Raw genomic sequence first — 11,975 nt, forward strand, 5'->3', positions numbered from 1 at the left:
AACACAACCAAAATCGTCAATCGATAACTAACTTGTGAAAGTAGAATATATATATATATATAAAAAAAAAATTTTCAAGTGTAAATATATTTCGTGTCAGAATCTATTTTTTTCTCTGTTCCTTCTTTCATGAGGCTGTCATTTTCCTCAAGAATCTAAGAAAATTTTCTCTATTTCACCAGTGTACAGAGTGATACTCTACAGCAGGATTGGTAAACATTCCAACAAAACCCAGTGAGCAAAGTTTCCTGGATGTTAAATAACAATAAGCTTTTCAAGTGTAAATATATTTCGTGTCAGAATCTATTTTTTTCTCTGTTCCTTCTTTCATGAGGCTGTCATTTTCCTCAAGAATCTAAGAAAATTTTCTCTATTTCACCAGTGTACAGAGTGATACTCTACAGCAGGATTGGTAAACATTCCAACAAAACCCAGTGAGCAAAGTTTCCTGGATGTTAAATAACAATAAGCTTGTTTCACTGTTTGCTGCCTCATTTGTACCAACCAGCAAGGAAGTACCCCAGCAGGAAGCAGAAGAAGCATGCAATGGCCTGTTGAAATTAAAAAAGAAAAAAAAAATAGTCAGATTCGTAGAATTAACTAAAGGGGGGCAAACATGCACCCATAGAAAGAAAATCTTGATGTATTTGTGGCCGGGGTCGTGCGAAACAATACGCAGGACGAGAAAGCTGTTGGAGGATCATCATCATGATTAAATTCTCGCCTTATCTTAAGATGAAGCTGCCTATCTGTAAGGGTTTTTCTTGGAGCCATACAAACATGATTCATAAGAGACTAATGAGTGAGCCTAGAACAAGTATTTATCTAGAACCTAATAAACATGAATTATTGAGTGATGGGAATCTCAGCAGTTAAGATTTGATATTACCTAAGCTAAATCTGCAGGTTACATAACATAAAAAACTTCAAGAAAAACAAGGTTATAGGAGAGAATCACATAGATAAGATACCTGAAAAACAAGTAGATAGATGCAGAGCGACTTCTCTGACATCCTGCCAAACTGTCTCAGAAAGAAGTTAACAAGTGTCCCGTCATTTGTACCCGTCAATAGTTTCGTCTGAGGATCAAACCTAAAAAGTAAACAATGAGTAAGATGTTAATAAATATTATCCACATAATGACAGTTCTCCAACGATGATCATCTATAGAGAATACAGAAAGCTACCGGGGCAGGCGGTGCCGTGGACATGGAACTATGCCAGCAAGCTAACAAAAAATAACAGCGAATTAGGCTGGTTAACATTTAGCGCATTCTGATATGTCAAACATGAGAAGATAGGGAAAAGAGAGAGTGAACAAGCAAATGAGAGGAGGGGAAGGAAGAGAGATTGAGCAGATAACAAACCTGGGGAAGTGATAAGAGGAAGTTCAGAACTTGAGGAGCAAAGAAAATCAAGAGTGTTTCACTGTAACAAGGGGGAAAAAAAAGGGTGAGCTATGGACTGCTTAGTAACGCAGGCGCAATAAAATGATTTAAACAACCTGTTGGCAAATACAATAACTCAGTATGAGGAATCTCTGCGCTCTCTTACACCCATTTAATTATCTGCTTTATGTCACTCGATGTCTTCTCTGAATCTTTTTCTTTCATGACATGGATAATTTTCTTCCTCTTTTGGATTTTTTTTTTTTTTTTTTTTTAACTTCAGTTTGTATGTTGTATTAGGACATTTCTTTCTGTTTTGATGTTGAAAAAAAAAGCTTCCTATTTCGTGTATTAAACTTATAGTCTAGGCTAGAATATGATAGTGAAATTTGGAATTCAAGGGATCACACCTAAAATGGCCTAAAATCCCAACCACAGCCATAGTCATTCCAGCAAAGTATGTATAAGTATCCCCAACAAACACTGAAGAAGGATACCTGAAACCATGAACAGAAAAGTTTCACACTTCAATGCAAGAAGAAGCAAAAGAAAAAGCCACTTGGTCAATAGTGAAGAAATGTCACCAATTGTAAGAGAGCAAACCCAAGGAAGTGGCCAGTAAAGGCTGAACCAGATAAATAGAGAACGCATGCGCCTGCTTATACTCGGGATCAGTAGATGCCCCAATTTGCATGATATTGTGTATCACAATCTACAATAACAAATTGTCACTTAAAAAACGGTTTTAAACTGCAACTTTTAAAGTCTCTCTATCCCTTTTTTTCATCATTTATTTACTTTTGCCAAATGCTTTAAAAGCCTTTTATGCTTACAGCAGATGAGATGACAACGGTTTGCCCAACTTCAAGACCATTCAAACCAGCATGTATATTGATGGAGTTTGTACAAAAGACCGCCAACAATCCCATATATAGTTTATATATCCATCCTTCATCAAAAGAAAAATATAAAAATAATAATTATCAAACCAGTAACCACAGATCTACATACGCAAAAATATCTACAACGTTGTAAAAGGTAAAAACAACAAGGTTGCAAACGTTTTGGCCAGTGTGAAGCTATTTCTTGCCATCCAAAGAACTTTTCAATGCTAAATTATATCATATATTCAGGCTACTGAAGAAAAAAACGCTAGTGTGCTTTGAGAAGAACCTAAGGAAATAGATGATTTCCGCTCTTTACATGTAAAGAAGGAATTACATTGTCAGGTGAAATCAAAAGGGCTATATCTCACAAATTAAATTCACGTATCATGCAATTCGATTTCATTCAATTCAGTCACTAAACTGCTTTATTTTTTTTCCTCTTCTCTATTTTTTTCCCTCTTCTCTACTAGGTTCTAATTTGAACAACTTAATCAAATATCTTTATTAATTTGACGTTTTTAATAACGAACATTCAAATAATTTATACATTCACAAAAATAAAGAGCAACTGTTGATGAAATCAAATTGATTTCACTATTAAGAGGGATGGAAAGAAGAAAAAAATTACCATAAAAGGCATTTTTTACATACTTCCAATACCATGATAACATACCTAGATCCAAAAGCTCCAGCCCCACATATGGAATGAGAGGCTTTGGTATAATGATAGTTGTATGTCCAGCATAGGCCATCAGCAGAGGAAGAGCAGCAAACGACGGCAGTATTAGTTTCCTGCTCTTCACAATTTCAAGAAGCCTCATGCAATATTAATGCAAAAATCTATGCCAAGGAAGACAACTCCTAAGAAAAAAAAAATGATAAAACAAAATGTACAATGTTTTATAGAAAAAAAAAAATGATACTCACACCCTCCAAGGGACATCAAGGACATCATCCACAAATCCAAGCAATAACATGAAACATATGGATGCTAATGCCGCATTGTACTCAACAAGCCACTGCATGATCAATATACTTACAATTTAGTCTAGCAATAAACCATCTAATGAGATCAATAAACAGAAAGAGAGAAAAAAAAGGTGTCATATTTTCATCATTTGGATCGGAGAAAGACGATTTCCATTCTGAATGCATGAAACAAAGTCAAAGTACAATGATAGATTACACTTACATTTGAATCGGCTGTAAAGTTAAAATACTGAAACAAGATTGCCAAGACCATGAAGACAATTCCAATGGCAATACCCAATGACTCTGGCCTGTTAAACAAAACTGGCATCATCAAGCAACATAAAATAACTGTAGGAAAATAAAATGGAAGGTTTTAAGAAGAGCAATCATCAAAACGCAACATAAATTCAAAAAAAATTCACACTAACCGTCAGAATAATATCTAACTATTACCACACGGCATAAATATAGACCAATCTTAGTACATTCCCGGTAAATAACTTGGTTGAAAAACCAGCCTTTTATTATAACTCCACGGGTATATGACATTATCATGTACTTAACACCTAATCAACCCAGAAATCAAGTCTATAAGATACCTATATAAATATATATATATATATATATATATATATATATAAACAGGCATCAAACATCACACGAGATATTCTCAATCAAAAAGCAAACTTTGCTAACCATCAAAATAATATAATAATTAAGATATAATGCTGAATGCAACAAATTTAGCCACATAATCATCACCTGGTCCGATTAAAAACCAAATTTTTCATAAATCCCCAGCAAATAAATATCATAAAAAACCCATCAATGCCAAGCGAATTCAGAAATCTTTTCAGAAACCAAATCTAGCACATCTCATTCCCCATGAATTCAACTAAAAAAAAAAACCAAACTTTACACGGACTCACCTCACAATTTCACCCCAAAACCTCATAAAACAAACAAAATCATAAAAAAAGAATGATAACAGTAACTCACACTTTGACAGTGCCCTGAGGAGTGCCCTTCTTATTGATATCATATCCAAAGAGATTTCGCCTCAGAACGTATCTGGAAGCGACAGGGATCAACTTAACGGTGACGAAGAAGCCAGCGAGGCTGAGACCAGCATTTATGAGAATCGACTTCTTGAGCTCCGAATCGATCTTGTAATGGTAGAAGATCAGGTAAAAGTAAGGGACTAAGAAGAAAAACGAGAGCTTCAGGATCACGCCTGACTTGGGCGGCGCTATTGGAGGGTCGTTCGAGCCTTGGGGTTTGCTCTGCGACGTTTCTTTTGGCTGTTGTCGTTCTGCGGATGAGTCCGTTGAAGCTCTCTTGCGAGCAGCCATGGCGGTCTCTCTCTCTCTCTCTCTCTCTCTAGAGGACTTTGAGTTTTTTTTTTTTTATTTATAAAAAAGTTCTTTTTTTTTTCTGCGTCTAAAATCGGCGGCGTTGTAGGCTACTTTAGCCTAGCGTGAGACTTTCGCATGCTTCGTCATTTGGACCAACCAGATGTTGCCACCTCAGCAAAGTGAGTCTGACCTGTCAGATCCTGCTACGTCCTATTAGTTCGCACTTGGGGTAAGCCAACAGAAATGCGCGCAAGAGAGCCGCTTCAACGGAAAAGCTTTCAAGCGCGAGCGGGCTACTCTCACGAGTCTAACGTGGAATTAACTAGGATTAACTATCTAAGCAGATTTAAAATTTGTATTTTATGAGTTTTAATTTATTATAAATGAGTTTGAATTATAATTAAATTAATATAATTAATATAATTAATAAATAAGTTAAATTATGGTTGATCTCTTAATATGAAGTGACACGATTAATTATATGTGTCATCTGCAATCTAATGATATGTGATATAACATGCAGTTTATATGACATATTAAATACAAGTAATGTGAATTTTAATATTTATAGGTAAAATTCATTTATTTTTCTTAATTTATCAATAAACATGTTAAACTTGTATTGACTGTGTTATATAAATCATTATTATTATATTAGTTATTTATTAAATATATTAATTTAAATTGGTTATACGAGTTGACACGATTAACACGATTAATAAATTAGTCGTGTTTGGGTTAACATTTTTAACACATTTAATAAGCAGATCGTGTTTAAATTGATATTTTCTGATACGATTAATAAACGGATTGATACGAACACAACCCACAAATACGAATTGCCACCCTTAAAATTAACAAGACTCATTCATCTTTTTTAATTTTAATAAATAAATAAATCTATTTGGTGGGAGGTTAAAAGAGAATGAAGATAATTGTCTTCTTTGGCAAGTGACAATCACTATTGGCTAGAGTTTCCGGCCCTAGATTGTGCTTTCCCACCTTCCGGCTGTAAACATGGGAGCTCCTAGTCAGACGTCGCTTTCAGAGAATAAATTACAATTAAAAAACTTAATTTAATTTTAATTTTAATTGGATAATTTATCAAATAAGTCAATTAAAAAATTTAAAGAACAAGCAACTGAATCCTCAAATTCTCACAGTGCTGGGTGTGTATACCATGTGGACCCTTCCACATGTGTGTTCTAAAATTCAAAGTTAAATAATCACATTATTTAATATTTAATTAATTAATAATTAATTATTATTGAACGTTCTATTTAGAATATCATAATTCTAAAATTTTCATTTTACCCTTAGTGTCTTGTAGGATTACAAACAAGGACTCATAAACTTATAATTATGAGCTACAATAAAATTAATAATTAATTAAAACTCTGTAATTAATTACTTCTATTAATTTTGAAGTTCTTCCACTATAAACTTAGAATTGCACTCTCTAATTAGATAAAATTTACTTTTAAACTGTGAAGTGTCCATTTGATATAATCATTATATATAGATCAATCATCCACAAATAATTCATAATTAGAGTTAAGTGAAATCCGTTAATCTATCTAATTACATCTTTATCCTTGAGTATCATTGATTTTCTAATAGATAGTGATTCATAAAATAAATTCATGAATTGGAGCTCTCAGTAGTCTAAGTACCGAATCAATCCTCAAGAGAATTATTTATCTGTTTCTCTCTTAAGAATGAATGGATTACCTCTTATTTATTAACATTTCCGGCTACTCACTTCATCATATCTCCAAGATACAAAGAATATGATTCAACATCTCAGAATCTGTACCAAGTAAATCAAAATATACAAATCCATAAATAGGAGTCTGCTAATAACTTAGGATTAAGATCATTTTATATATGACCATCACTAGACTCAATTAGAATTTCTATACTTAATAGAAATTATCAGAAATTCATATTATGTATGTGTCCCGGTTCCACATATTCTCATTATACGTAATACACTCATTCAATATCTTGTCATATTAATCGTACGGATAACACTGTTCCATTCTTAATGGGAATGACATGTATCAATTTTAATTAAAGATTCTGAACTTAAATTAAATTCATTACGAACATCGTTTCGATTATTATCTTTAAATATTATCCTCTTGCATATAACATTTATATACAATATTTAAGGTCACATAAATAATCATAGAATTTTCAATGATATTCATAAAATATTCAATAATATATACACATAAAATAATGATTAAACTCTTTTATTAAATAAATAATAAATATCATATTATATCCCATGCTTCTAAGACACTATTCTCAACAAGCCCGACCTGGCCCGAAATTTTGCAAAGTATTTTAAAAAAACATCCTTAAAACTATGATAGAGAGGGTCGGCCCAACCCGGCCTGTTACGCCCTCAAGAATTAAACATGTTTAATTATGATAATTGTGTATATTAGTGTGCCTAAAATTGATTTTTTCTAATTAATCTTATAATTAAAGATTAAATTTTTGAGTTATTTCAAGGATTTATAAATTACTTTCAGTTTTTCAATTTTCACCCCAAATTTTTTTAAAAATACACTTAATTTTAATGTATTTTCTTTTAATTTTCTTTTCTTTTTCCTTTTTTCATTCTTTTTCCTTTTCTTTTCTTTCTTTTCTTTTTCTTTTTCCCTTCCCTTCCTTTCCGTGGCTGCCCAGACCACACTCCCTTTCTCTTTCTTTCTTTCTTTCTTTTTCTTCTTTATTCTCCACGGAAAATCTCTCTCTCTCTTTCTTCCTTCACCGCCGGCCACCACCCCCTCCCTCTCTCCGGCCATCTCTCTCTCTTTGGGTCTCTCTCCCCCTTGCTCTCTCTCTGGGTTTTTCTCTCTCTCTCTCTTGGAGTTCCCTGTCGAAACAGGGAAGAAAGAAAAGAAAAAAAATGAAAATGAGAGAAACAGAGGGAAACAAGGCTCCATCAACTAATTTGAGGTGAAACCCCTTAAAACCTACTCTTTGATTTGAATTTTAAACTTGAGAAAGATTGATTTTGGTTAGATTTGAATAATTTTGAGTTAGGGTTTGGATTTAAATAATTGTTGTTATAATTGAATAACATTTGGGGGTTTTCAGTTATTTGACTTGTTGAATTGATTGGAAACTGGTTTTGATAATTTCTGGAGAATTTATTTTAAAATTGAACTTGAATTGCAGGTTTGACATTTTTCCTATTTATGTCGGCATGCTGCCGAAATTTCTTTAAAAAGTTATTTTTAAGCTGAAATTAAATAGGAAACCAAACCCATGAATTGGATTTCAATCTTTAAAGAACCCCCAAACTGATTATAAAATTGTTTGTGAAACTTGAATTTGAGTCAAGGCACACTAATAGGAAACAATTAAACATGATTGAGCTTAATTCGTTTTAGGAATGAGAAATACTTCCTAAGATATTACTTTTGTGGCAAAGCTAGTGGAGAAGGTCAAGTGTTAAAGCTTTAAGGAAAGCAGAGGCTAGGAGAACGAAAGGCTAGCCCATGTTTGATATATGAGAGGTAGGATATTTTTGTCCATATCCTTGTTAACCTTATTTTAAATGGTTTTGGCCAATGAAAATGTTTTAGAACAAAGTATGTTTCAAGAAATGATTTTAAATGAGTAGCGTGAATAATGCTATTGAGTTTCCAATGATTTTTAGAACTGTGATTTTTAAAAGTATCATTTCTTAATATGAAATATTTTAAGAAATGATAAGACGCAGTGTGGCCTCAGAGATCGGGATATGGGAATCGTATCCTAGGGGGCAGAACCCTAAACCCATACGGATCAACTACTTGCTCAGTGGTGTTATGGCTCTATGTATTTTCATTATACAGACCTTTTACCACTTCTTGCTTAGTGGTGTTATGGCTCTGCACATTTTCATTATACAGACCTTTTACCACTTCTTGCTCAGTGGTGTTATGGCTCTGCATATTTTCATTTTACATATATCTTACCACTACTATGTGAGTATTTCCTTTTTCAAAAAATGAGGATGATCGGTTCCGGGTGTATGTCTTCAGACCGTGAATACTTTTATTTACAATATTTTATAAAATTGTATGATCAGTTCCGGGTGTATGTCTTCGGATCGTGAGTACTTTTATTTATAATGTTTTATAAAATTATATCCTATTGGGCCTTTCGCTCACTTTTATTATGTTTTTCATGTTTTAAACCCCTCTTCCAGAGTTAGCGGTTTAGATTTACATTGTGACAAGTGGATGCTAATGGATTAAAGGCGCAAGATTCAAAGCGGTACGTTTGTTTCAGATTTACAGTTTTAAATTCTGAGATTAACTGTATTTCTGTATGTAAATTGTATTGGTCGACATTGTCCCAGAGTTGTACTATTTTCCTTGGACTTTATGGATTGTTTTAAATATTATTTGTGAAAGAAAGTCTCCAGAGCAAACTATATTGATATTTATGTATTTATTTTTGTAATTTTGTTAAACAAACCAGTTTAATTAAGTTAAATTTTAAATTAAACCCCAATAATCACGACCTTATCCTTGGGGTTGTGACAGTTTTTTGTATCAGAGCACGACTTCGAATTCTATGGGGAATCGAGCATGTGTGAGTTTTTACTGAGTTTTGTTGTTCTTTTAACAGTTTTGTGTCGGGACGTGTCGTACAATACTAGTTAATACATGATACAATTGCACTTGAGAATTTGACGTTAGAGTCCGTTTCATTTTCCTATAGCACTTTGATGGATGGAATCCATATTTCTATTATCAATGTTTATCGATATGAAGATCGAGGGTAAAGTTGATTTTGAAGTTTTCGGGAAGTATTGATTTCGACCCGATGGTTATTGATTTATTTCCATAAGTACTCTTGACTCTTGTCAGTTTAAAATTCAAAATTAGTATTGACTTCGAAATTCTCATGAAGATTTCAATTTTGAGATGATAGTTGAATTCTCGATATTGGTCCCTTTTACTTTTTGACACGTTTAACATGGGGGTTTAAGTTGATAGGGAGCGACGACTTGAAATCAAGCTTTGTATCCTAGCTACTCGTTTCAATTCATTGATGCATCCTTTTATCTCTTGAGAGTGTTTTGCTCAAGAGTGTTTACTTCAGGGGTTCTTGTGTTGATAAGACATCGTTCTTTCTTCAATTAGTGACGGTGATGGCTATAGACCTTATCGAGAGATTGACTTATCTATGATATTAATTGTGTTCAACCTTGTTTGGAAGTGTGGTAGGTCATAACCCACAGGATTCCAACTTCGAATTCTTTTCTTAATCTGTTGTGACCAGGATTTGGTCTCTTCATTATTATTTGTGTATCGAATCGTAATATCTTTCCATCATAATCCTACGTTATTCAGGAATCAAAATTCTTTCTTGTCTCGAGTGTTAGTCTTGGTGATTTCCTCGTTAACTTGAACTATGTCATTGTAAGACATTGACTATGGATATTAATATTCTCTATCATTTTGCTTTTGGGATTCAATGTTAAGCCAAATGTACTTTTAGAGTTGATCATATCACTTATTTCATTTCTAGTGAATGGTTTTCACTTGGGGTGGGATTTGTAGTCAATTTTGACTTTAAAAATCATCATTTAGTCACCGGGACTTGGAGATTCAATTGTTAATTGATTTCATATCTATTTGATATTAAATTCCTATTGGTTCTTCTTTTAGAGTCAAATTTGACTATGTGAATTTCTTCGACTTTCTAGATTCTAAGTCGATGATTGATATTCTTGTGTTCGATCATTCCCAGAATTAGGTGCCTCTATTCCAGTGGTTAGAAGTCTATGTTATTGATTGACTTCTAGCTGGAATTGATAATATTCTGGGTATGAGATTCCAAGATGACAAAGTATTTCCGTGTCCCATTCTATAATTCTAAAATTCATAAAGACTCGAATGAGGTGAGTGGTCCTATTTTATTGAAATTTGGAACTTCGTTTTTTTCTCATTGATAGAATGGTTGATTGTGACAACCAATATCATGATGTTGCCAGCAGAGTCACAAGGTGGATGTTCCTTTCCATCATTTGACATGTAGGAATCCACAGAAAAGGTGTAGAAAATCTTAGTTCATAGGTTCCAAGACGGCTATCTTGACGAATTGTCGTATTCGCCTCTTTTCTGCCATATGAGTGACATTCTTGCTTTTGACTCATATTTCAAGTGGTGTTTTAAATGGAAGAACTTCTTTAGCAGTTGAGGTTGAGTTCCCTCGGGCTGAAGATGTTGGATTCGATCACCCTAGGGTGATGTCTTGTCAATTTCATGTGGAATTAGAATGGGTAGTTCTAATTATAAGTATGAATAACACTTTGGATGTTTTTCAAATCGGTGTCTGACCGTGGGCGTTGCATTAAAATCAACCTTGAAGACATTTAGTCCACGTGATGGATTTCATGCAACTATAAGAATTTCCCTATACATGCCGTTATAATTTGTTGTAACTTATTTTTGAGGGCATTGTTGATTTCCAAACCTTATGTCTAACAGACCAAATCAAAGATCTACGTGTCTACTTTCGTATGGAGTTCATTCTGGAACTTTTGGAGACGTAGATAATAATTTATGTATATTCCTGTTAAGGTCGACGGATCTGCCATTTTACTGAATTTATGAACAATATGGATTCGAGTTAGAAACTGATTTATGACTGAACGATTGGAAGTTTAGAACCTTTGTGGTTGTTTAACATTAAGTATGCGTTTCTTTAGAATTTCTCTCTTGAATGTTATTATTTTGGACTCTAATCATACTTTCCCCATTTGATCCACATGATTTTAGGGATGATTCTAGGAGCAGCCCAAGGAAAAGCTTAGGACTTGATTATTCTCAATAAGTTTTAATGTTAGTTATGTTAGAATCGTAAAATAAATTGTTCAAGCTTTGATAGGAGATTTGAATCACCTAAAAAGAAGTTTTGTAGCTTAAGTTGTGAATTTTTCACTTTGTTAGAAAAAGTGTCAAGGAACCTAACCTGAACATATTAGATACTGTCGAATTCTGGGAATCCTTGGAGATGAATTTGAATAAATGGGTTACATAATTGGAAACTAGACATCATAAGCTTCGTATAACCGCAAGAATCACCCTAAATGGATAACAGTAGCTCAAATTATGCATTTTTGAAGTTACGCTTGATTTATAGGAATTCTGTAGAAAAAAAAACAGCCTCGTTTTGATCTGGTATAACGTATTTTTGGAGATATTAACATATCCAAAATTAAGCTTATGATAGCTCTTTGAAAATTCCTAGATGCCTACTTCAATTACGCACTAATTTTGTAATTTTTGGAGCTGTGTAGAATATTTTATAATTATTTCCGTAACAGCCGCCAAAGCTGTCTTTTCTAAGAACTG

At 33.3% G+C, this 11,975-nt stretch overlaps 1 protein-coding gene across 1 annotated transcript; it reads right to left on the reverse strand.

The window, feature by feature from the left end:
- Positions 1-285: 285 nt before the first annotated feature.
- Positions 286-4,665, reverse strand: LOC21398594 (UDP-N-acetylglucosamine--dolichyl-phosphate N-acetylglucosaminephosphotransferase). Its single transcript, XM_010104401.2, has 11 exons — positions 4,247-4,665; positions 3,468-3,555; positions 3,203-3,294; positions 2,949-3,067; positions 2,222-2,337; positions 1,973-2,100; positions 1,799-1,885; positions 1,368-1,428; positions 1,188-1,228; positions 972-1,092; positions 286-551 (listed from the first exon to the last, which is right to left on the reverse strand). The coding sequence occupies exons 1-11, from the start codon at positions 4,597-4,599 to the stop codon at positions 492-494; spliced, it is 1,266 nt and encodes a 421-aa protein (XP_010102703.1). The 5' UTR covers positions 4,600-4,665; the 3' UTR covers positions 286-491.
- Positions 4,666-11,975: the final 7,310 nt, after the last annotated feature.

Source organism: Morus notabilis, unplaced genomic scaffold (assembly GCF_000414095.1).
Source record: "Morus notabilis unplaced genomic scaffold, ASM41409v2 Scaffold645, whole genome shotgun sequence".
NCBI classification, from domain to species: domain Eukaryota; kingdom Viridiplantae; phylum Streptophyta; class Magnoliopsida; order Rosales; family Moraceae; genus Morus; species Morus notabilis.